At 36.4% G+C, this 21813-nt stretch overlaps 1 protein-coding gene across 1 annotated transcript in view; it reads left to right on the top strand.

Moving 5' to 3' along the window:
* The window catches only part of CCDC73 (coiled-coil domain containing 73), a 42211-nt gene extending 20398 nt beyond the window's left edge, over positions 1 to 21813 (top strand). Inside the window, exons 9-18 of the mRNA XM_010019541.1 lie at positions 618 to 746; positions 1092 to 1151; positions 3244 to 3348; positions 7043 to 7153; positions 9049 to 9180; positions 11207 to 11242; positions 12777 to 12942; positions 13953 to 15512; positions 18507 to 18640; positions 21616 to 21813. Coding sequence (XP_010017843.1) covers positions 618 to 746; positions 1092 to 1151; positions 3244 to 3348; positions 7043 to 7153; positions 9049 to 9180; positions 11207 to 11242; positions 12777 to 12942; positions 13953 to 15512; positions 18507 to 18640; positions 21616 to 21813 — 2631 coding nt within the window. The remainder of the gene's footprint in view (positions 1 to 617; positions 747 to 1091; positions 1152 to 3243; positions 3349 to 7042; positions 7154 to 9048; positions 9181 to 11206; positions 11243 to 12776; positions 12943 to 13952; positions 15513 to 18506; positions 18641 to 21615) is intronic.

Raw genomic sequence — 21813 nt, 5'->3', positions numbered from 1 at the left:
AAAAAAAGGGGGGGGGGGGCAGGATATTTAAAAGATAATGAAAACTATAAAATCAAAAGCAGATTTTAGATGGAAAATCATGTTGTAGAAGCCTCTAATATAAAATTAATTTAGCATTCTCCTGAGATTAAGTAATTAATGTTTCAGGAAAAACGAAGATCCTCCAAATTTATAGCCAGGTCCTGTTTTTACCAGATAGTTGCTGTTCTTCCTTTTTCCCCTCCCGATTCCCAGGAATGTACACAGGAGTTATAATAGGTACTTAATTTCTGTTGTGAATCTCGCTGTAGGAGGTTTTACCAATACCAACTTGATCTTCTCTTCTAATATACTTCTTGGAAGAGAAAATAAAAAAATGCTGAAGTATCACAAATACCAAACAGAGAAAAATTGGCACGATAACATTTTACTTTTGAAAATAAACACCTAGCCACGGGTGACAAGTTTAAAATTGAGCAAGTCAGTCTCACAGATTTCAGATCCTCTAATTCATTCTGGTGTTTCCATGCATTATTTAAAAGTAGGGCATGACTCAGGATAGTTTGAAAGATTTGTCTTTGTTTTGAATTGCAATGCCTGTACTGGATGAACTATTTATATGTGTTTCCTGTGTTAAGGAACTGAAGAAAGTAACTACAGACTTGATAAGGTCCAAGGTCACATCTCAGTACAGGGTGGCAGAAGAAAACATCAATCTTGCAGCAAGGGAAAACCAGTTTCAACAACTGCAACAGAAAATCAGAATGGTATTTTGGAATTTAAACAAATTATTTTTGTTTGGTGAATATTTTCTGTTCTTCCCTAAGCGAACATCATAGTAGCGCTCTCTCTGATGTACATAGATTAAGTGATTCCTTTCTACTAACTGCGTAGACAATATAACAAAATATTTCCAGAACAACATTTTTTGGGGAAGCAATCATGCTATAAATATAACTTTAGAGTTTGCAAAAATCAATTAGACTCTTCAAAATAATTCAGTTTCTTTAAATAGTTTCATGATGGTTAACAATATCATGTTAATACACTATTACTAAAGAAAAGAGTAATTTGAAATGCCTCTTACTCTTCTTCATGCTCTTTTTTTTAAGGAGACAGAAGTTAGTAAAAAAATTCAGGAAGAAAACACTCACATTAAAGAAGAAAAGCTGGTGAGTTAATACAACTTTGCTATTGAAAAACCACTTAGGAATATATGTATTATATTTCATAATCAAGTTTCTTAAATTCTTATACAAAGCTACTAAAACTAATTAACTTTTTGACTCTTTGGAAATATTTTAATGACATAAATTGAATCTTACTTCTCAGTTTTTATAAAACGTTTTATCAGAACAAAGTCCATTGTTTCACAATTTATTCCAAGTCTTAAATTTTGTTTTTAAAATCAGATGGGAGAAATTTGGTATACCCATGAAATAGTTGTTTACATACGGGTTCAGTGCAAATAAACAAGAATGGTTGAATAACATCCTTGCTGTTCTGCTTTCTGGTTGCCAACAGTTTAATACTGCTGGCTTTGAAACCAGGTAAAATTGGAATCGTGTATCAATCGTATACAAAGGAAATGTGTTGCATTCATGAGAACATACACTTCTAGAATATTAAGCTACATATGTATGTATATAGCTGAACAGAGTTAAGACTGTCTTCTGTCACGAATTCAGGTATGTTCCAGAGCAAATCGTTGTATTCAAACCAAGGTACATGGAGTCCAGTATCAAACATGATTTAAAAAAAATAAAAAAAGTTTCCTGTAGTAACAGCATAATACACTGTTTTGCAGAATATTAGGCATAAAAAGGGTGATTAATCACAGAATCAAGGATCACCTGGTCCAGTCTTTCTTGGCAAAAGCACTCGGTTGTGTTTTTTTCTGAAACAGTTGGAGCATTTTCATTCTGCAGTGCATTAAACCAAACATACCAGAGAAGCGTATTGTTCCTGTTCTCAGGGAGGGACAGAAGCAGTCGGTTATTAGTGTACCCACTGAGCGCTCACTAAAGGCTAATCCAGCAGTGCTCTTCCAATCTGTATAAGCCTGTTTGCATTTTGAATTTGCTTTTTGAAAATATTTGCCAATAAACATGGAGGAAACATGAGAGAGATTCAGGCCTCATTACTCCCACAGCCCTGAATGCACTAAAAGCCTTTTTATGGAGATGCTTGTAGAAAATTCATATGCATGTTTGATATGTATTATCTAAGGGAAGGTCTCTATTTTGTTTCTCTATTTTGTTCTGTGGGAATTGCTAGGGGTTGGTTGGTTTTAACGTACGTAGGGTTTTGTTATAAATCTGGGGAGGGCCCTAATATAGTGATGAATTTCTTGTTTTCTCCAAGAACCTGGGCTAGAAGACCTGGATTTCTATATTAGAGTGCTACAAATTCACTACCTGGATTAACTGAAGGCATTGTTTTCAGTGGTTCTTGGACTGAGGCTGAACCTACTATTTAAATTATAGCGGATTTACACTGAGCTGTATGTAGAGAAGCAATCAATTCTAGTCTGGTGAACACTGCACTAGGTTTAAAAGACACAACCAACTCTCACACGGACCTGTCAGATGACACTGGACGAGCTGTTCCATGTCTTTGTGGTTGTTTTCTAGATGTAAAATGGAACTAAAGATAAATTAAGCTTCAGTGCAAAAACATTATTTATTTCTACATACATATACAAGCATGAAAGGGAATGATCTTTATTTTTAGTAGACAGCTGTATCTGTGCACACAGTAGAACTGGAGATAGATAAATTGGAAAACTCTTTGCAAGTATATGAAAGTACTTTTGTTTAATAGTATGTTCCACTCTCACTATATTTTGAAGCAACTGAGCACGTTTGAGACTGTCTTCTGCCTGAAACTCAGTTGTTTTCTCTGCAGGCCTTCTTTTAGTAGTTCCTGTTCTGATTGTTAGGGAGTAGAGGTTGACTTGGCTAGATTGTTCCCTCCATCTTTGAATGTCTGCACATATGTTTTGTAGTGTTTAATGTAGAATTACTCTCTGTCTCCATTCCATCCATTTTATAAGAAAATTCTCTGAAAAAGAGTAAGTTATAATAATGTTACCTTCTCCAAGGCCAGAAAACCTCAAGTTGCTCTGATTTTTTCCTATTAGCCCTTCCCCAACACTGGCAGAATAAAAAATAAATGATAATCCAAAAGACATAAATGATCTAATTCTTAAACTTAGGAAACAAAGTCTCATTCAAAATGTCCTAATTTGTTTGTATTAATAAGGAAATTCTCAGCTCTCTACAATGTGTGCAGGAGGTGCTTCAGCGAATAACACAAACGAATGCGAGAATGGAAAGTGAATTAAATGCACTGAAAGAAGAATATAAGGTCAGATTTTTCTTGATTAGACAAGCTGCTATTTTTAAGTCCAGGGCTGTTAAAGACATCTGTATGCTTTTCAGAACTTTTGACCTCACTTCCATTGCTCCCTCAGCTCCTCAACTGTCAGCACGAACCTTGAAGTGCAGGCTATAGTTTCCCTCTGTTAGTGTTCTGCCCCTAAAGTAAATCATGGTTGCCATTCTTATCAGCCATTTCTGGAGGGTAAAACCAGAACATATTGGGGGTTGCTTTCAAGTGTTTTGAAATCAAATGATTTTGACTTTTGTTTCTTGTAATTTTCATGTAGGTATGAATTTATTTTCTGGAAAATACTTTAAATTTCAGATTTTCTTCAGCGTTTGTCCCCAGTTTTATTAGAGCAGAGGGCCTAAGAAAGCCATTTCATGCTCTGTTTTCTGGTGTCACATTTATGCTAGAGGTGGTAAGTAGTCATGCTGAAGGATCTGGAGTTGCAGCACTCCTCAGTTTTTCTTTAGGGGTGTAAAAGTGGCTCAGAACAGTTTTGGTTCTAAATTACACCAGCAGCCAGACCGGCCCACAGTGCACTGAAGATTAAGGTCATGTCTGTTCTGGTCAGATGTGCCATGCAGAGTTCAGCTACAACCATTCATCGGACGATTAATAATTATTATCTACTGTTTGTCCATACATAACCAGAACTATTTCATTCTTTACTTGGCCTGTGAGGTCAGTGTTTGGAACTAGCATTTCAGCTAATTTCAAATTAAACTTCCTTGTGCACGTATACTTTGTTTCTAAGTAAATGCTTCTATGCTAAACTGAAAATAGATTCGCTTCACATAAGCCTTTGTCTTTTAATAGATGTAGGCAGTTTGAGCTATTATTTCCCATCTCAGATAAACTTTATAGTATGCCTTAAAGCTCCAGCTCAAACTGTAAATGGCATCTGTGGATCTTGTCTTTGAAGACTACACATAAATGTCTACAAGCGTAAGAGAGGTATAGCTTGTTTTCTTGTTGTTAAGGTATGGATTGTGTACAAGTCTCTCTTTTGCAGGCTGTACAGGCCGACAGTGGATTTCTGATGGCAGTTAGACTAATTCTGATTAGATGGCCTGCTTTGATTTGGGTCCTGCTTATATTAGACATTGGGAAGGTATTAATGTTTTCTAATTTTTCTAACTGCAGGACAAACTATTTGTAGTCATCAAAGCTTCAGTGCAGTCCTCCAACATAACTTCTTGCAGGCATGAATATTTCAGATTAAATTGGTTTTACAAGACATGGGTTTCTATAAGAGGCTCTTGATTTAATATTTGAAAGCTTTGTTGACTACACGAGGACTTCTCAATACTTAATTTGATGTAAATGTTCCTTCTTAGTCTTCACCGTGGAACTTAAGATCAGCTAAGATCTGATCTCAGCTAGAGCATTCTGTGCATTCTCAAGACCAAGACGTTCTTACTTGAGAATGGGAATTAAGGATTTATAACATTTATATAAGCAGATATGAGCGATAAACTTTCAAGAGATCACATCTGGAAACAAGTGCTTAGACATTTTAATAGAAGTGTTTTTTCTGTAAACCCAATAAATACATGATAAAATGCAGCGATTTCCTTTAAACAGTTTGATGTAAATACAATGCAATATTAAAAGTGAATGACACATGTTCTTTCCATATGAGCTTATGGGGTTATTTTGATTTGTCAGAAATGCTCATCTTTTTGTTTAAGCACTAGTCATAAAATACCGTTGCTTTTTATAGCTACTCATTTGGCTGACAGGTCGATATGCTTACCGGGATATTCCAAGGGAATGAGACATTAACTGCTTATTTTGCAGTGTCATTTTTTTAAAGCAACAAATGGAACTTATAAAATATGATGAATATATAACTTGAAGGGTCTACTCACTTTCCTGCCAATTTGAGAGCTATTGCTTTTGCCTTTATTTATTCTAGAACCGCAGTGTGATGCATGGGATCTGAAGGTTATGTATTATCCTTATGCTGTATCCTACATCCCTGTTAAATTTGTGGACCTTGCTCATTAAGGAGAAGTTTCCTCAGAATAATGGAAAACTGGAAGGAGTGATTGTATAGTCCCATGGAAATATTTTTATTCTTATACTCACAAAAAATTACTGTGTAATTTAGGCTTGAGATGACAGAATACTTAAACTTCCAAGGTAACATTCAGGAATGATCATCCTCTTCTCTCTCAGTCTGTCTATGCATACTTAATGCTAGGATACCAATGCCCTTAGCAGTTCAGAAAAACAACTGACAATTCTTTAGTAGATGATAGAATGCAAAGAATTCAGGTGTTCCCCTTGCTGTACAATTGGCTTGCATGTATGATCAGTTCTACTCCTCTGCAACTCCTGATGCTTTGCCTGAAGAGCAAGGTATCTATTACATTCCATCTCGGAGGAGGTTGCATTTGGGCTACAAATAAAAGCATCCTTGAAGTCAGAGCAGCTTTATCAGAGGGTGGAGGTCTTGGACTCCTCATTTATAGAACTGGATGAAAGGTGCTACATCAGAGTGTGATTATTCAGTTGATGACAATTCAATGTACTGTTGAATCGTCTCATCTTTTAAATAATATAATCTGTCAGGCAAGATCCATTATATTCTTCTGCGCAACTTTTTCCACGTGTATAAAAATGCAAGGTAGTCTGCATTTTCCTAGCATTAATACCTGCAAAATATATTTGTGTTAATATTGAGGTTACATTAACGTAGGCATTTTAAAATTGATGCTAAGTGAATCAAGAAGTAGACTCATTTTTACTTAAAAGATTAAGAAAAAATGAATTGCTTTGGAGTACTGCCTTCCTAACTTGACATTTTTCAAGTGGACTTTCAAAGCAGCTCAGCAGTCATAAATATGTAGCTGGTCATACAGCTGCATGTATTAAAGTTATGTTTACATTATCAAATATATTTGTGCCATCTATATAGTAGATAATGGATTCAGCAAGTCCTTTATCTTCCATATTGTTTACTATAAAAATGTGATAGGATAAAAATTCCAACAGTACCTGAGATGTGTGTGAAGTTATTGTTGATTTACAGAAGGCTGCTTTGATTTAGCACAGTCAAGCTGAAAGAGTTAACTAAAAAATGTTGCAAGTACAATTATGATAGTATTAAACTTAATATTACTGTTGTTTTAATACACTCCTATTTCAGTGATCTAATAAAAATAAATTAAAGGATAATCAGACATATACTTCATGTTCCAGGAGACATGTTTTAGAATTTAAAGCTTATACAGTTTAGAAGATAGGTTAATAAACAATCTAGGATAGAAAAACTGATCAGAAAAATAAAAATATTTTCTGTGAATATAGAGTAGTTTTTTCTTTAAGTACAATGGGTCTAGATTGTGCTACATTTCATATTTCTCATCTCTGGACTTTATATTACTTTTTCAGCACATTAAAACTTATGCAGTGAAACTGAATAATGGCAAGTGTTTTTATACCCTTTTATAGCCATTTCTTTTTTCATAACCTCCCCCTGTTTCCTGTTAGCTAAACTATAAGCACCTTTCTGTTAATTTATGAAAATTATTGTTGAGATAGCACATTATCACTGATCTGTATGGCGCTTCCAGCATGTTAGAAGCAAAGGTCCAAGCAACATAAAACACATCAAAATTCATTAATGTGGTATTGATTATTTTTTGGATAATTAATTTTATTGCAGACCCTTGAAAGAGATAATGAGCTGCAAAGGGAGAAGGCAAAGGAAAATGAAGAAAAGTTCCTTAATCTTCAGAATGAGCATGAGAAAGCACTAAGAACTTGGAAAAAAGATGTAGGTTTATTAAATTAAATATTAGAATATTAAGAGATTTTTGAAATAGTCATCAAGCATTTCAGGTAATTCCTAAAAGCCAAGAATATGTTGCAGAAATAATACAATAAAAACAACTAGTTCTTTTCCAGCAATGCAGACTCTTCTAAAAATGAATGTATTTTTTTTAAAGGTAGATGTAGGAGAAATGTTGACTTCTGTACTTTAAAAGGTCAATGCGCTTCCTGCAGTCTATAAAGCAAGAGCCAGGGTATTAGGTGTTACCTTGAATTTAGCACTTAAATATTCCAGAATTGCACACTTGCCATTACCTAGACATGGAAGCTGACACGGATTTTAATTTACATTGGATTTTATGTATTTTTCAGGAAACCTGCAATTTTTTACACAACTTATTCGGAGAATACCAGCACACCAGGTTGCACTCTTGTACCCTGAAAAGCTGTAAACAGTCTTATAGTAAAAAATGAATGTAAACCCATATAGACTGACACAGGCTAAAGGTACTCCTGAAGGGCCATATGCCTAGGAAAAAAAACATGAAAGAACCACCTCAAAATGAATAGGGTAGAGATAATGAAGGCTTGCATTAAAGCAGAGGCCCTGACTTGACAGGAATTATTCAATGTGGACTGTGGGGTGGAATGGGATAAGAAAAGCTAAAATCCCGTATGTCCCAGTGACTTCACCTCTGTGGTCACCTAAACAATAATTTGTCTTCAAGATTTGCTTTTTGTTCTTCTACTACATTACTTCTAAAGAGTACTGCAGTAATTATTTAATCCAAAATAATTAGCAAAATATTGTAGCTGTAAAAACTGTCTGATATAATAATTTCATGTTTACAAGTAAGACTAACTTTTTCAGGAAGATCTACTTAGTGTATGGAAACCAGACTTTAAACAGCATTTGTTTAATAGTCTCTTTTTTAATCTCTGTGTAATTGGCACCTACTGCCAGAAAGGTTTTGAATTTGGTAGGTAGAGTCTCAGGGAGGCTGTGGGGAAATAATGCGAATTTGTCCTTGTAATCCTAAAACTAGCTCTTTTGAGTGCAGCTGCTGTGGAGATGGCTGCAGCCAGACTACAAAATAGCTGAACTGTTCCGATGCTCACTGCCCTGGGAAGAGTTGATCTCCCAGGTTCCTGGGAGAGTCTTATACCATAGTTTCCTGTATGGACATGGGAATTGGCCCTGCTTGTTTCTCAGGAATGTTTGCAACTATTCTTTCAAAGGTTTACTTATTCCCCCCAACCTCCATATTTCTGCTATGGCTAACTAGAAGTTCAGTCTCTTACTACCTTCAAGTATAGTGTCATCATGGCTTACATTGCACACTGCTCCGGAAATATTTGTGAATAAAGTGAAGATATTTCCATAAGATTGCCCTTCCATTCTTTTACCACAACTTTTATTTTTGACCATCCTTTTTTTACTAAGTACAAAAATTTGATTGTTAAGTAGTCAGTGAAGGGGCACTGGATACTTGAGGCTATTTACAGAAGTGCCACGTAGATTATTTACTGTTACAGCTTTTCGACGATGTAGGTAGAGACTGAATGTTGACGAGGATGTTTGTCTTTGAGCCAAAACCAAAAGAAAGCTACAAATACAAATCTCTCTTTTTTGAACATTGCTACTTGAAGTAAATGGTGGGAAAACCCCACATTAATAAAGGGATATTGTTTGTAGTGGAAATGTGGTTAAAATTTTGGTTTGAATGAAAGAGTTCAAAATTATCTTTGTACAAAGAAATTCCTTAGCATCTATACGTTCTTTTAAAGATTTACTTTAATTTGCTAAGCTGTTGATACGCCTGTAAAATACTGTTTTATATATTTGAAAATGCAGTGTAAGTTGTGTGTTTGTGTGCTCTGTGTACCCTCTTACTATAGGAGGAAAACATGAAAAAAGAAATAGACACTGTTAAAAATGAGCTGAATTCCCTTAAAGAAGTTCATAGATATCTTGAAGATTCTCATCCTCCTCAGGGAAATCAGCATTCTGAGCAAGTGGACAATCTGCAGGTGACTGTCTCTTATAGCTGCAGTACTTTCCATTTCTTGTAAAAGTATTAGACTTTTTTTTTCTAATCTGGCTGTCATGTTCACTGAGCTTCCTTTGACAAAGGTAATTATATATATTTTTATATATAGCAAAATTTAGCAAAGCTCTTTTTAGTAAAAAAGTTTAATAAAAGTTTAATAAAACCCCCAATCTTTATTTCATCTTCAAGAATTATCAAAGGCATAGCAAGCTCAACAAGGAATGAACGCAGGATGTAAAAACTGTGTGCAGTGCAGGTTGAACTAGAACTGAGCTTGCATTGCTGGGTGAACCAAAGCCATGCTCAGCTCTATATTCAGAGCATCCCTGAGAAGTCAACAAATGCACATGATGATGGTCTTTTGGAGCAAAAGGAAAGAGAGTGTAGCCTTGCAGCTATGTTACCCATTACTTAAACTGGATTGCAAATTACATTCCAGTCTTTTGTAAGATTGACAAAATGGGAAGCATCATAAGCCATATAACTTTCCCTGCTCATTGAGTGTATTCTGTTGTTCTGTTGGTTGTATCATTTTTTCCGTTAGTATTTACATCCAAATAATGAAGGGAAATTAGTTTTTACATCCAGATCATTTCACACGTATGTGATTTTGCTTCCAGTATTAGGAAAATAGGAAGACACTAGGACTATAAAGGCAGAATTTTTTCTTCTTTTTTTTTTTTTTTAGAACTGTCTATGAATTGTCAGTAAAATGACAAACCATAATATTTTAGAATTTGGAAGAACTTAAAATCAATTTCTTCACAATGCATGTATGTATGTTTATAGCTCATACACATATATATACATACATGAATATATGCATCAATATACACATATGCATATCTGCTGGTATGTGCTTAATAATGCAATGGAAATCAGTCTTGAAATGAGTACTCATCAGGCCAAAGAATGTCTGAACTCTACAAGGTATAATTGTAATTGTAAATTGTGTAACTTTTCAAAATCATCGTTTCTGTGAAGGAGAATGAAACACAAATTATGTTTAGGGTGCAGAATCAATACACACAATCAGTTGTTCGTGATAAACAGTACTTGTGCTTACTAAGGTAACACTGTATGTTTGAAAGTAGATAAGCTTAAAGCATATACTCATTAAATGCAAACAAAAAAATAAATCAGAGATGTCTTCTAAATATGTATCTTAGACTTTCTTATGGCAAATTGCCATTCCAATTTGTATGATTGTAAGATTTCAAAAGCTAGGCAGCTTAGACCAAGCCAAATCTCCAGTGGAACACTGCCAAGAAATTACAGGAGCTGTAGCAGGTCATATTGATTATTCTAATTTGTGGAATTTCACTTTGTATGAGTAATGAGTCAGTGTCTAGTAAAACACAAAAGGGGAAGGTGTTTGCTGTGCTGCAGATCTTGACTGTGGCTCCGTGTGTTGCAAGGAAATATGCCCATGTTTACTTTTATACCTAGTACAATCTGAAATCCCTGCGATTATTTGTGGCGCATGACATTTAGAATGTATGTGAACTTCCTTACACTGCTCACCTGCTCAGACCTCGTTACAGCCTCAGACTGCAATTTAGTTTCTCTACTATGTTTCACACTTAGTTTAATTTTTTAATAGAGCTGTGTACCATTAGAGAATAGGGCTACACCTAGCAATGGGCTATTGTCATTCTTTTGTGTGTGCATCTGCAGGGAGATCTGGTTTTGAGACAGTTCTGACTTTCATAGTATGAAACACTCTGTTGAGGGAAGTGTCATCTTAGGTTTATGTATGTTGCTTAGTTAGATTTTACTAAATCACGGGGCGGGGGGGATGAAAGAAAAGAAAATTCAAGCTTAATAGCTTTTATATAAAGGCAGTTTATGCACTGACCTATTTTTGAAGGGCTGAATAGCCATTTGAAGTTAATGGAAAATAGATTTATTCAACCCATCTGAAAATTTAGAAAGGAATCATGTCACCTCTCTTCCTTTCTAACAACACTTTTTCATGTTAGGTTTTTGGTTGGTTTTTTTTTCAGGTGCCTTCAGCAGTGCAGCCTGTACCAAGACATATGGTAAGTTCTGCTGTAGTAGCTGTTTTTTACCTGCATAAAAGAGTGGCATGCACAGTTATGCAGTTATATTGTGGTGTTTGGTGTTTCTGTCTAAAGAAACAGTTCCTAGAAGTAAGAGATTATAAAATAATTACAGTTTTCATGAAAGAGAAAGGAAAATGCTAGTATTTGTATTTGAAAAGAAAAGCTTGAAAATAGGACGTATATAGCCAAGAAGCAAAATGAACTCATTAAAAACTTAGAAAACAAAAAAGATGTAACGTATACAATTTCTAAATGAGAACATGAGGGAGGATGATGATAAATCATGCGGAAAAGAGAGAGAATTTTCAATTGAAACTTCCAATTGAAGTTGGAGTATTTGTCGGGGGAAAACTGTTTTTAGCTCCCTCCTTCACTCACCATGACTCCTCCCTCCCCCAAACCAGCAAAGCTGGGAACATGGGGATGTTTCTGTCACCTGTAGAAAACTGTTTCCTGCAGATTTGTATTCTACATCATCTACTATGCCACTAGTGCAATAATCCCATTTTTTTACCAGTATTGTCTACGTGCCTCCCTCCATTTTGCAGTATACTCTGTCCTTCACACACATCCAGTGCCCAAGCACAATGCTTGTAGCTCCCTCCCACATCCCAGTCTTCCTTTAGCAACCTGTCCAGTTACCGAAGTATCTTCAGCTTTTTCTCACATCCTTTATGGACTAAGCAATACCCCTGCTCTACCTGCTTTCATATTCTATCTTTAGGGCAAGAGCCAGCAATGCTCTTGCCTTCAGGTGCCAAAGAGTTGGTGATGATCAAGGATGCATCTTCCTTCCCTTTTTTTTTTCCCCAGGTATGTGTGGTTTTATTAGGGTGTTTCTTCACTATTCAGCTCCTACTTTTTACAGAACTTTATTGAATGCCACTTTCAAAACTAAAGACAAATACAGGAGTAGACTGTGACGTAAACCTTAAGTAGATGCATCTTTCAAGCTTATACTCCTGTTGAATATGACTCAATTTCAGGTTGAAAAGCCTTCTGGGAGGGAACAAGGAACTCGCTGACAAGAATTACAAATTCGTAAGGCTTATTTGCCATGAAATGTAGTTAAAAATCCTAGGTGGCTTGTTAGGAAAAAAAGCGTTAGTATGTGTGTAAGCACATGTGTTTGAGTGCAGAGAGCACTCGTGCAGGTTTTTTCCACATGTGATTACTGAGCAGGTCAGTAATTCAGCCATCACACTGAGGGAGTGATCCAGTCAGCACGCACACAACACACTTTCCTTCCTCGGAGAAATTCTGTCAATCTGTATAACTTTTCTCTGTGGACTGTACCATAGCAGGAACTAATTTCTTTCCTACTTTTCTAGTATATTAGCCTGGTTTGGGTTTTTTTCTTCATTTAGTGGAACTTGGTATACTTCAGGTGAGTGGTCTTTCTTTTCCATCAGAATTGTAAAAATAATTTTAAATCCAAATCCTGAAATTTAATCAATGACTCTAGTAAATTATTAAAATATGTATAATCTTTCATTCCTTCTTATGCTAGAGTGGTAAAGAACACTCAAAAGACAGCGAAATACAGCCTATTCAGAAAGACAATGAGTGTATGCAGTCTGTAATAAGACAAGACAGTAATTTTGGACATGAAGAAACTGAAGTAAACAGCACAATGGACTCCTCTTTAAGCACTGAGGAACTGCAGACAGAACAAAGTAATAGCATTACATGGATAATAGAGATAAGTAGTACTGTTGAAGAAAGGATAAATGTTTACAGACACAGCATATGACAAGAGAATGAATTAAGTGGTTTTGTACTAACAACGGTAAAATTCCTGGTGTTGGTAGTGCTAATCTATGCTCAACTCACAAAGCTCTAAATGAAAGCACAGTACTTCTAGTGGCTGCCTTGGAACTTTAAGTAAGATCTGTGTGCTGTAACCCCTCAAGCTATTGCAATACTCTTTCTGCATGCTAGTTCAGGAGACTAGAGATTAGGAATAACTGTAATGCTTTTCTGTACAAAGCACTTTGTAACTCCCAATTTTTTGAAGCCACCTAAAGGAAATGTACCTTGTCTCTAATGCTCAGTCTCTAAATGTAGCAAAGTTAAGTGGAAATTTAAAAGCTTATTAATGACATAGTGGCTACTTTAAAAGATCAGTGATCAGAGCCTCAGAGTGTATCTCTCAGAAAACACCTTTCTGATACTGAATGCTTGTTATTGCTCACTTGCCCACTACCATCGAGTCACAGCATATTCCTTTCGGTATGAACATAGTCCCTTTAACGGTGGTTTTGGTTTCCATTTAGCCAAAAATGCCACTTTCAAAAATAACGACAAATTGCAGTAGTAACCACTGGCTTAAACTTTGTGTAGACACACAATAGTTGATTAAGCCTGTGTGTTAATTTCATAATGAAGACCCCTTTCGCTAATAAGGCTGACAGATAAGAGTTGGGAAATAGTTAAACTGTAAGACATACCTAAAATCTGCAGAATGTTAATGTATTTTCTGTTTGAACAGTTTTTAAGTATTTTCCAAGTTACTTATCTTCAGCAACTTTTTTGATAGACTTGTGTGTGTAACATAAGATAAAAAGGATCAATATTGATACTGATCTTGAGTCCATCTCTTTGGAAATCATAAACCGTAAAAATAAAGCATCACTTAACCTCTGTGTTATCTATCACTAACTAGAGAATGCACTTACTCTAACAGATTTACAAGTTCTTGAAAACAGCTTTAAGGATGAAATTAATGTTGCTAGCCCTCATGAAGAAAAGCAAAGGGAGGCTTCTCCCAGGAATACCCTCTGCACAGATACTGATTTAATTACCCAAGGACAGACCTCAGAAATACATGTCACTGAGCACAAAGAAGCAGAAAATCTGGAAGCAACATGTAGAATGTTCCTGGATGAAAACAGTGCACATTTAGAACAGAAGCTCCAGGACAGCACGGAGCCAGTGGCAGCATGCCACATGCAAACAACAAAAGTCATTTTAGACAGTGCTGATGCTGTAGGAGCCTGCAGAGAAAATGGAAGTCGGGAGACTGACTCTAGCAAGCAAGAATTGTGCAATAGTACAGATGAATCAATTTGTACTAAGACACATAAAAAATCAAATGCTGTACAAAACAACAAAAGCACCCTTACACCTGAAGCACCTGAAACTGAGTCTGAAGCAGTTCTTTGCACTAGGAATGCTGTGTATGAGAGAAGTACGGATAATCATCAAGCTAAGGAATTAAGTTTTGGTATCCCATCTTATCTTAAAGAAAATTCTCAAACTGAATACCAGAAATCTAGGTCGCTGGACAGTGACAATCATGTAGGCAGTGGACTACATCAAACAGAAAAAGTCTTGTTAAATCCAAGTGGTTTGTGTATAGATAAACCTTCTTTTAAACAGACACACGTAGATGCAGAAGAAAAGAATTATGAAGACAATACCAGAAACAAAACTAGGAATGGTACACTGTGGAGTCCTGATGTACCAGCAGCTGGTGCTCAGAATATCCCAACTGTTTATTGTGACAATGCAAGCGGTGATGATGCCACAAAAGAACGCAGTAATAACACGTTTCTCTTACGTACTTTCAATTTATGCCTCCCAAAAATAGAAAGAGGGATAAATGTGGATGACACGCGCAGCAAGCAACCTGAACAAGACAGAACTGAACAAACAGGGAATGCTACAAATACGTGTTCTTTGAACGCTGAAGCCATATCTCCAGTAAAGGCTGATGGTCTTGAAATAATTGCTCATAAAAAAACCCCAGCAGATACAACTATTAGTTCAGATAAACTAATTCCACTTAAAAAAGTGAATGATGATATTCAGATATGCTCCATCAAAAATGGGCATTCCCTGGAGATTAATAATTCAACAAATAACACATTGTTAAAAGAGAAAAAACTCTCGCTGACTGGTACAGTTCCAGGAAGGAAGTTTGCTGAGGGTCACCTGAAAGAATCATGCTCTTTACCCATGAGAACATCTGGAAATTTAGTAAATGTAAGTGGAAGGTCATCCTTTGATCTTTCAACCTCAGATAAAAAAGCTGAGAAAACTCCAGTATACGTAAATTTTTTAGACCTCGGTTCTTGTTCAAGAGTAAATCAAATGAGAGGTCAAGCTGCGTGGACTTCAGCCTCCACAGAACCTTCCCTTTCGAAAGAGAAACTGCCAGGCTTAGTGGAAAACACAAACGTTACTTCAAAAACACAGTGCCAAAATCTCGATGAGAATGTTGACAGAGGAGAAACAGGGCTGGGTAAGAAAAATGAGCATTTTTATTTTGAGGCAGGTACTGAATATACTTAGAAAAATGATCAAAGTGTGACATTTCTGCGTCTCAGTTTTGTGTAGCTGTAGAAAGATGTAAACCTCCCAGTGTTTTAGTGGGATGGCAAAAAAAAAAAAGAAAAAAAGCTGAGACTTCCCTGTTTATAATAAATGCAACTGAACAGCTTTTGTTTGCTGAATCGCCCAATTAAAAAACCACATTTCTCATATTTCTGTTCGTGGAAGAAAACCAGTGCAATGACAAACCAAATGTTTATAGGTATTTGGAACCCTAATGTAGAGCGTACTCTAGCTGGGCTCTTTGTGTATCTGAAAAGCACTGAGCAGCTTTTGGAAATGATTCAGTGCCCTTATTTTGCATAAAAATTAGAGTCGTTTTTGAACCAGTAGATGCTTCTTTGAACAGGGCTTCGAAAAAGTTTATTTTCTTTTATTGTACATCTTTAATTCATATGGACACCTAAAACCATCTGAAAGTGTTGAATGTGTGAAAGGAGAAGTCTTACGTTCTTGGAAGCTCTGGAAAACACCCCTAGCTGTTTAGAACGCTCAAGGAGCTTTTTCATTTCCTGCTCTTTGCACTTGGTGATTATTTGCTGAGCAAAGTTTTGCATATGCAAAACAGTAAATCAGAGCTTGATTCCCCTGTTTCTAAATCACTCCGAAATGTGGAAAAACTGTATTTAGATTTGTTTAGCAATAAAATTATCAGCTGGCGTACCCTTATACTTATTTAGCGAAAGCCATTTCTAAACTCAATCTGTTACCAAAGTAATAAATGTATCATCTCTATTTCTGCAGCAAACTGACTCCAATATGTTTATAGATGTTTGTCCACTTAGTAACTGGCCAGAGCAGAAGATACAAAAGTGTAAGAGGAGCTTTCCTTTCTCAAAATAAAGCTTGCACGTGGAATCTGTTCTTAATGCATACCGCAAGCTTAAAACAGCGGATGATCTCTTAGGCTTTGGTACAAGTGAAAGCCTCTACTTTCGTAGAAAAATGGAGCTTTGGGTGCTCAGGTGTTTTTCAGAAGAACTAGATCCAGGGTAAAGGGTGTTTGTGTCTGTTTGAGGCTTTGTTGTTGTAGTGTTCGGAGCTTTGCCCCTTGAATGTACAAAAAGCGGAACTGACTCCCATCCCTTAGCTTTGTGGCAGTGAGGCAGAAAGCCATCAGCCTGGTTTCTGCATGCTCTTCTGGTGTTACGAATTTAGGTTTCTTGGTAACTTCATTTCTGCACTTGGTCTCTTGCCTGCGTGTATTTGTACATTGAGGCACAGTATTTGAAGTTCAGTTTCAGCAAAGTCTTTTTCCCTAAAACAAAAGTGGTGGTAGCAAGGTAGGAGGATCCTGATTTCAGATGGTACATTATTGCTTTTAATAATGTGAATTTTGATACCTGTTTCAAGAAAATGAACATGTAGTTATGTGATGTTCTTCATGTATCTTTTCTGTAAGAACAGCACTATCTGAAGTTCTTTGCTGTGTTTCTTCTCCTTTTCTTGTCAGAAACCTTTCTGTATGCAAAGTACTGCAATTCCAAGTGATTCTGGGAGATTCTCTCAAAGGAGTTGATAGGGATTTTAATATTCCTCTACTTCCGCCCATGAGTTTCTCAGGGACGAGTATTGTCACCCTTGAATTCTAGCAATACTTCACAGTGAGGATCTTGGTCTAGGTCCCAGGTGTGCCTCTCACTCTCATCATCTGCCTAATTTAGCCAGGTCCCTACTTCAACTTGGGAATCCTACACCTCTTTTGGAGACTAGAGAGCCTTACTGGCAGGGCACCCAAGAGTCACTCTGGTATTCAGCACTGTAGCTTCCAAGATTTATTGTGTTTGGCTTTTGCTTTGTTTTGTTTTCATATATTTTCCCAAATAGCAAACCTGGAGCGGAATCCATGTGGATAGTATCCCTAAATTTATTTATTTTTACTTCATGAAGCACAAACAGTTTTAGCCATATTGGGAGACCTGGAGGTGAAGAGCATTGGTGGAAGAGTTTAGTAAATCTATCTGAGGGAATTCCTTTTGCTGCCTAACCACAACACAGTTTACTATTTATACCACTCTCATTCCCAGGGAGCAGCCACTCCACATGAATAAACGGAGGAATGAACAGGGAACAGACTCTTCCTGGCAAACACTTAGAAAACTAACACAAACTCATAACCATCTTCCTCCCAAAAGAAAGATGTCAGTATTCTTAATTAACTGTTACACAACTAGGAGGTAACATGCATTTTCAGAACAAAACAAAGATTTTACTGTTGTAGCAGTGATCAGCAGGCATCTGTGTAGTGACACAACAGCTGAATGTGAAAGGAGACTTATGTTTTGATCTTGCAAGGAACTTTATATTGGTTTCAATGGAGTCTACTAGCAATGCATTGGAGTCCACTGCAGGATTGGAGCCTTATCTTTGCTATGATTAATCTACTAATTTGCCCATCCTACCTTTAGTAGATAGCTACAGCCTGATTCCCTGAAATATTAGGTATTTATAAAAAGATTCCTCATTTAAAATGCTCTTTGTCCTTGTATTTAGAATGTGGGTTTTGTTTTCACCCTGGAATATGATGTTAGGATGGCAGTAACTATGTATTTTATCATCATTATTAGAAGGCGAGTCTTAATATTGTTTGAAAAAAAATATTCCATTAGAATATTCAGAACACATACATTTTCTGTAAATCACAGTTTGTATTTGTCAGTAACTTAGTATGTGAAAATGGTATAAAACATTTTAATCAGAATAGAAACATACCTCATCTTCAGGTACAAACATAGATGCAGAAATATGTGAAAGAAAAAATGAAGAGGGAAAAGCCTACAACAGAGATTCAGTGATTTAAACCAAAAACGTTTGATTTTTTAAGATCAGAAAAGTTTAGTAACTTTACACAATTATTGCCTAGAGACTAAATTGCAATTGTTACCATTTCCTTTTTGTCAATCAGGTTCTACCAGTTTTGACAGAGCTGCCGACACTTTGAATACCTCCAGTATCCACCGAGCCCCTAAGGGAGACCCTGGTGAAGACTGGAATGCTATAGCAAAGACTTTTTATGATTCTTCTTTTCCCACAGAACATGTAAGTCAATTAAAAATATTGCGGACCAGACCTCAGTGAGCTAATTCCACAGATATTTGTACAACTGTACGCATCTGGATACTTTAAGACTGAGTCAATCTCCAAAATAATATCAAAAGGGCAACAAGGCACCATTTTTCACAATTAAGGTTGATAGAAAGCAGCAGGAAAAAGTCACAGCATATGAATCAAACAGATGCTAACCAGTCTGTTTGGGAGGGGAGGAAGAGGGTAGTTCATTGTGTACCCTAATAGAAATCATCACCTACAGTAAAAGTAGGAGTTTAAATAAATAAAAGAAGTAGGTAAAAGTATAAAAACATTATTTCCTTTGTTACCTGATAAGAACATGTTATCTAAAGGATCTGTGAAAGAGTAAAAATTCAGCTTATCGATGAATTGGAGCCTACCCATTTATTCTATGCTGCAGTTACATGATGCCATATTTAGAGTTATCTTGTTACTTAGTCAGATGACATTACACAAACGTGTAAAAGCAGAGAATTAAAAAGAACCCTGTTGTGTTGCTGTCCCACTGTAAGATGTCATTCCAGAGGGCACTAGAAGTGGCTCACACCGCTTTTTTACATCTATGTTAGGCTGTGGAGCTTGAACAGCTGAAACTGCTGTGTTAGGATTAGACCTGATGGTAAACATACTGTTCACAACTGATGCAGTAATTTACAACTACAGTTGAGCTTCCTTTTTACAAGAGGTTCTAGAGGTATTTCTCAGGTAGTTATGGCTGTCGTCTTTGTATGAGGTTTGAGGTCAGGGTGTAGAGTGTTTTCAAATGACAAAACTGGCTGACTTCAGCAGGCTTAGTCAGCTCTCAATGCCATGAGTGTTCACATTCTCTGAAATTCCGAAGACTGATGTTTTAAATTACTCAGCTTTCCTAACGAGATTCAACTTGGGAATGACAGCAAGGGGTTTTTTTCACCAAACACACTGGTGGTATTTACTGTGTCTCTCTTGCTTTTTCTCACTGAGGTGGAGGCAGGAATTGAGTGAACTAAAATACCTAATCTACAGCTAACACAAAACTGTATTTCATTATCTGATTGTGGTTATATCTTTGTCACCTCCAAACTAAAGCTCCTTATGTGCTGGCTAAGTAAAAGCTGAGATGGATAAGAACAGAGAGCCTTGCTGGTTTGACCTCAGATTATTTTCCAAATACTTAATCTTTGAAATCTCAGCCTGGGGTATTGCAGACCACTCCTTCCCTTCTGTGATGGTATCATTCTAATACCTTCTGTTCTCAAATTTGGCATGTTTATGAGTGATATGAAAAAGCTGTTGGGAGATTAAGAATAGGCTTGGCAGTCTCTTTTGTTGCTCAGTTTGTTCTAACATGTATGATTAGAGCTAGCGCAGACTTATGCCTTCTAAAATTTGGGTAATCTCATTCAACCAAAGTAGAGTACTCTAAAAAGTGATAAAAAGAAATGCTACAGCTGCACTTAAAAGTTCTAGTAAAAATCTGAAGAAGTGTTTTAAACATGCCTGAGTACCAAGGGAAGGATGAATAAGCATCCTCAGCTCAGCTTAAGCACAAGACACCTATGCAGTCATACTATTCAGCAGTGAATGTTTTTACCCATATGTGCCCCACAGGGTTGCCATGTTATTGGCTGTAACATACACATTTCACTTGTACTTTATTGTGAGAATGCTGAGAACTTTGTTTGACAGCTAGTTAAAAAAAAAAGAAAAAGGTTTATTCTAAACATATTGTCACAGAGCTGTATTAGAATTATACATATATAATTATACATATATAGCTATATGTGTTACCTAACTGCAGTCACTTCTCCAAAGAGGTCTAAACACTTGTCCTCAGTAAAATCCAAGTAACAGGGCATGGCTTTGTTTCTCTAGAAAATTTCACTTACACATGTGGAAGACCTAATGACAGTTTTTCTCTGGGGTCATTAGCACAGGACAGATGCAGCCCTGTGTGCTGTTCCACAGAGATTTTGACTAGTGGCTTGTGATGAAGTATGATCTGTTTCTTTCTGAGGCCTTGGGAAAGAGCATGGGAAAAGTGTATGTGTACAGCCACTACAATTAACAGGTTCAGTATTTTATTGCTCCAACAAAGTTATTTCCTCACTGAAATAGAGATTAGTCATTATTCATAAAGAATATGTGACTTATACAGTCATTTGGGGCAGAGTTGCCCAATATTAAAAAATAATTGAGCATTGGGAGATGGCCGCATCTTGTGATCTCTGTAATAGAATTACTCTAGCACGCAACCAGAGCATTCAATGTCACATTACAGACCGCCAAGAACCACTGCAGCACTGGCTCCTGTGGCTTGCTTGTGCTGTTGCTGTGTGCTGGCCTCCCCCAGAGCCACAGTATTGGATTACAAGTGGAGAACTCATCATTCCAGCAAAAAAACCCGTTTCCCTACTGTGTTGCCATGTGTATTTGATTGGGATAGATACGGAGAACCTATCAGGTAGTAATTGAAACTATTAGAAGAACAAAAATATCTTCACATAAAAAAACCCAACCTATTACAGACCTTGCATTAATTAATGATCTTTGCTTTCTAATGTATACAGTAAAGCAGAGAGGGAGTTAACACTCTAAACCTCACAATTTCTGGTTTTGTTAAACAAATGCTTGCACAGCTATAGAAATGTCAATCGCAACATTAAACTCTTTAAACTAGTTACTTTGCTATCTGCATTCCAGTACAAGGTTTGGGGTTTTTTATCATATTCTTGTGTACCAAGTCTTACGTTAAGGCTTGGTTTATAGAAGTATTATTTGTCATTATCAAGCTTTCTAAATTAAAGTTGAAGCAAGCATTTCAGAATAATTGTATTTTTTTTTCAATTGACCTAATCTTTCTGTTTACATTTCCTTGCTTGCTTAATGCTCAGCAAAATCCAACAATTTAACCTTTGTACCTGAATTTCACTGGATTATTAACTGTTAAATTTGTATTCTGTCAGGTGAAAGGAGGATTTACTGCTTCACAGCACGAGAAGTCTCCTCAGGTGACTGTGGCTCCAGCAAGAAATGCACTTGGCAAGGACAGCTGTTCTAGTCATAACTCCATCATACAAAACCAAACAGAAGAAATTGAGAAATTCTTGAATTTGGAACAACTTCATTCAGCAAGGAAAAGAAAATATGAAGAAGACCAGTGA

The sequence above is a fragment of the Nestor notabilis genome, unplaced genomic scaffold, assembly GCF_000696875.1.
Source record: "Nestor notabilis isolate BGI_N333 unplaced genomic scaffold, ASM69687v1 scaffold11488, whole genome shotgun sequence".
Taxonomy (NCBI): Eukaryota; Metazoa; Chordata; class Aves; order Psittaciformes; family Psittacidae; genus Nestor; species Nestor notabilis.
The sequence above is the reverse complement of the archived record's forward strand: the minus strand, read 5'-3'. Positions and strand labels throughout refer to the sequence as shown.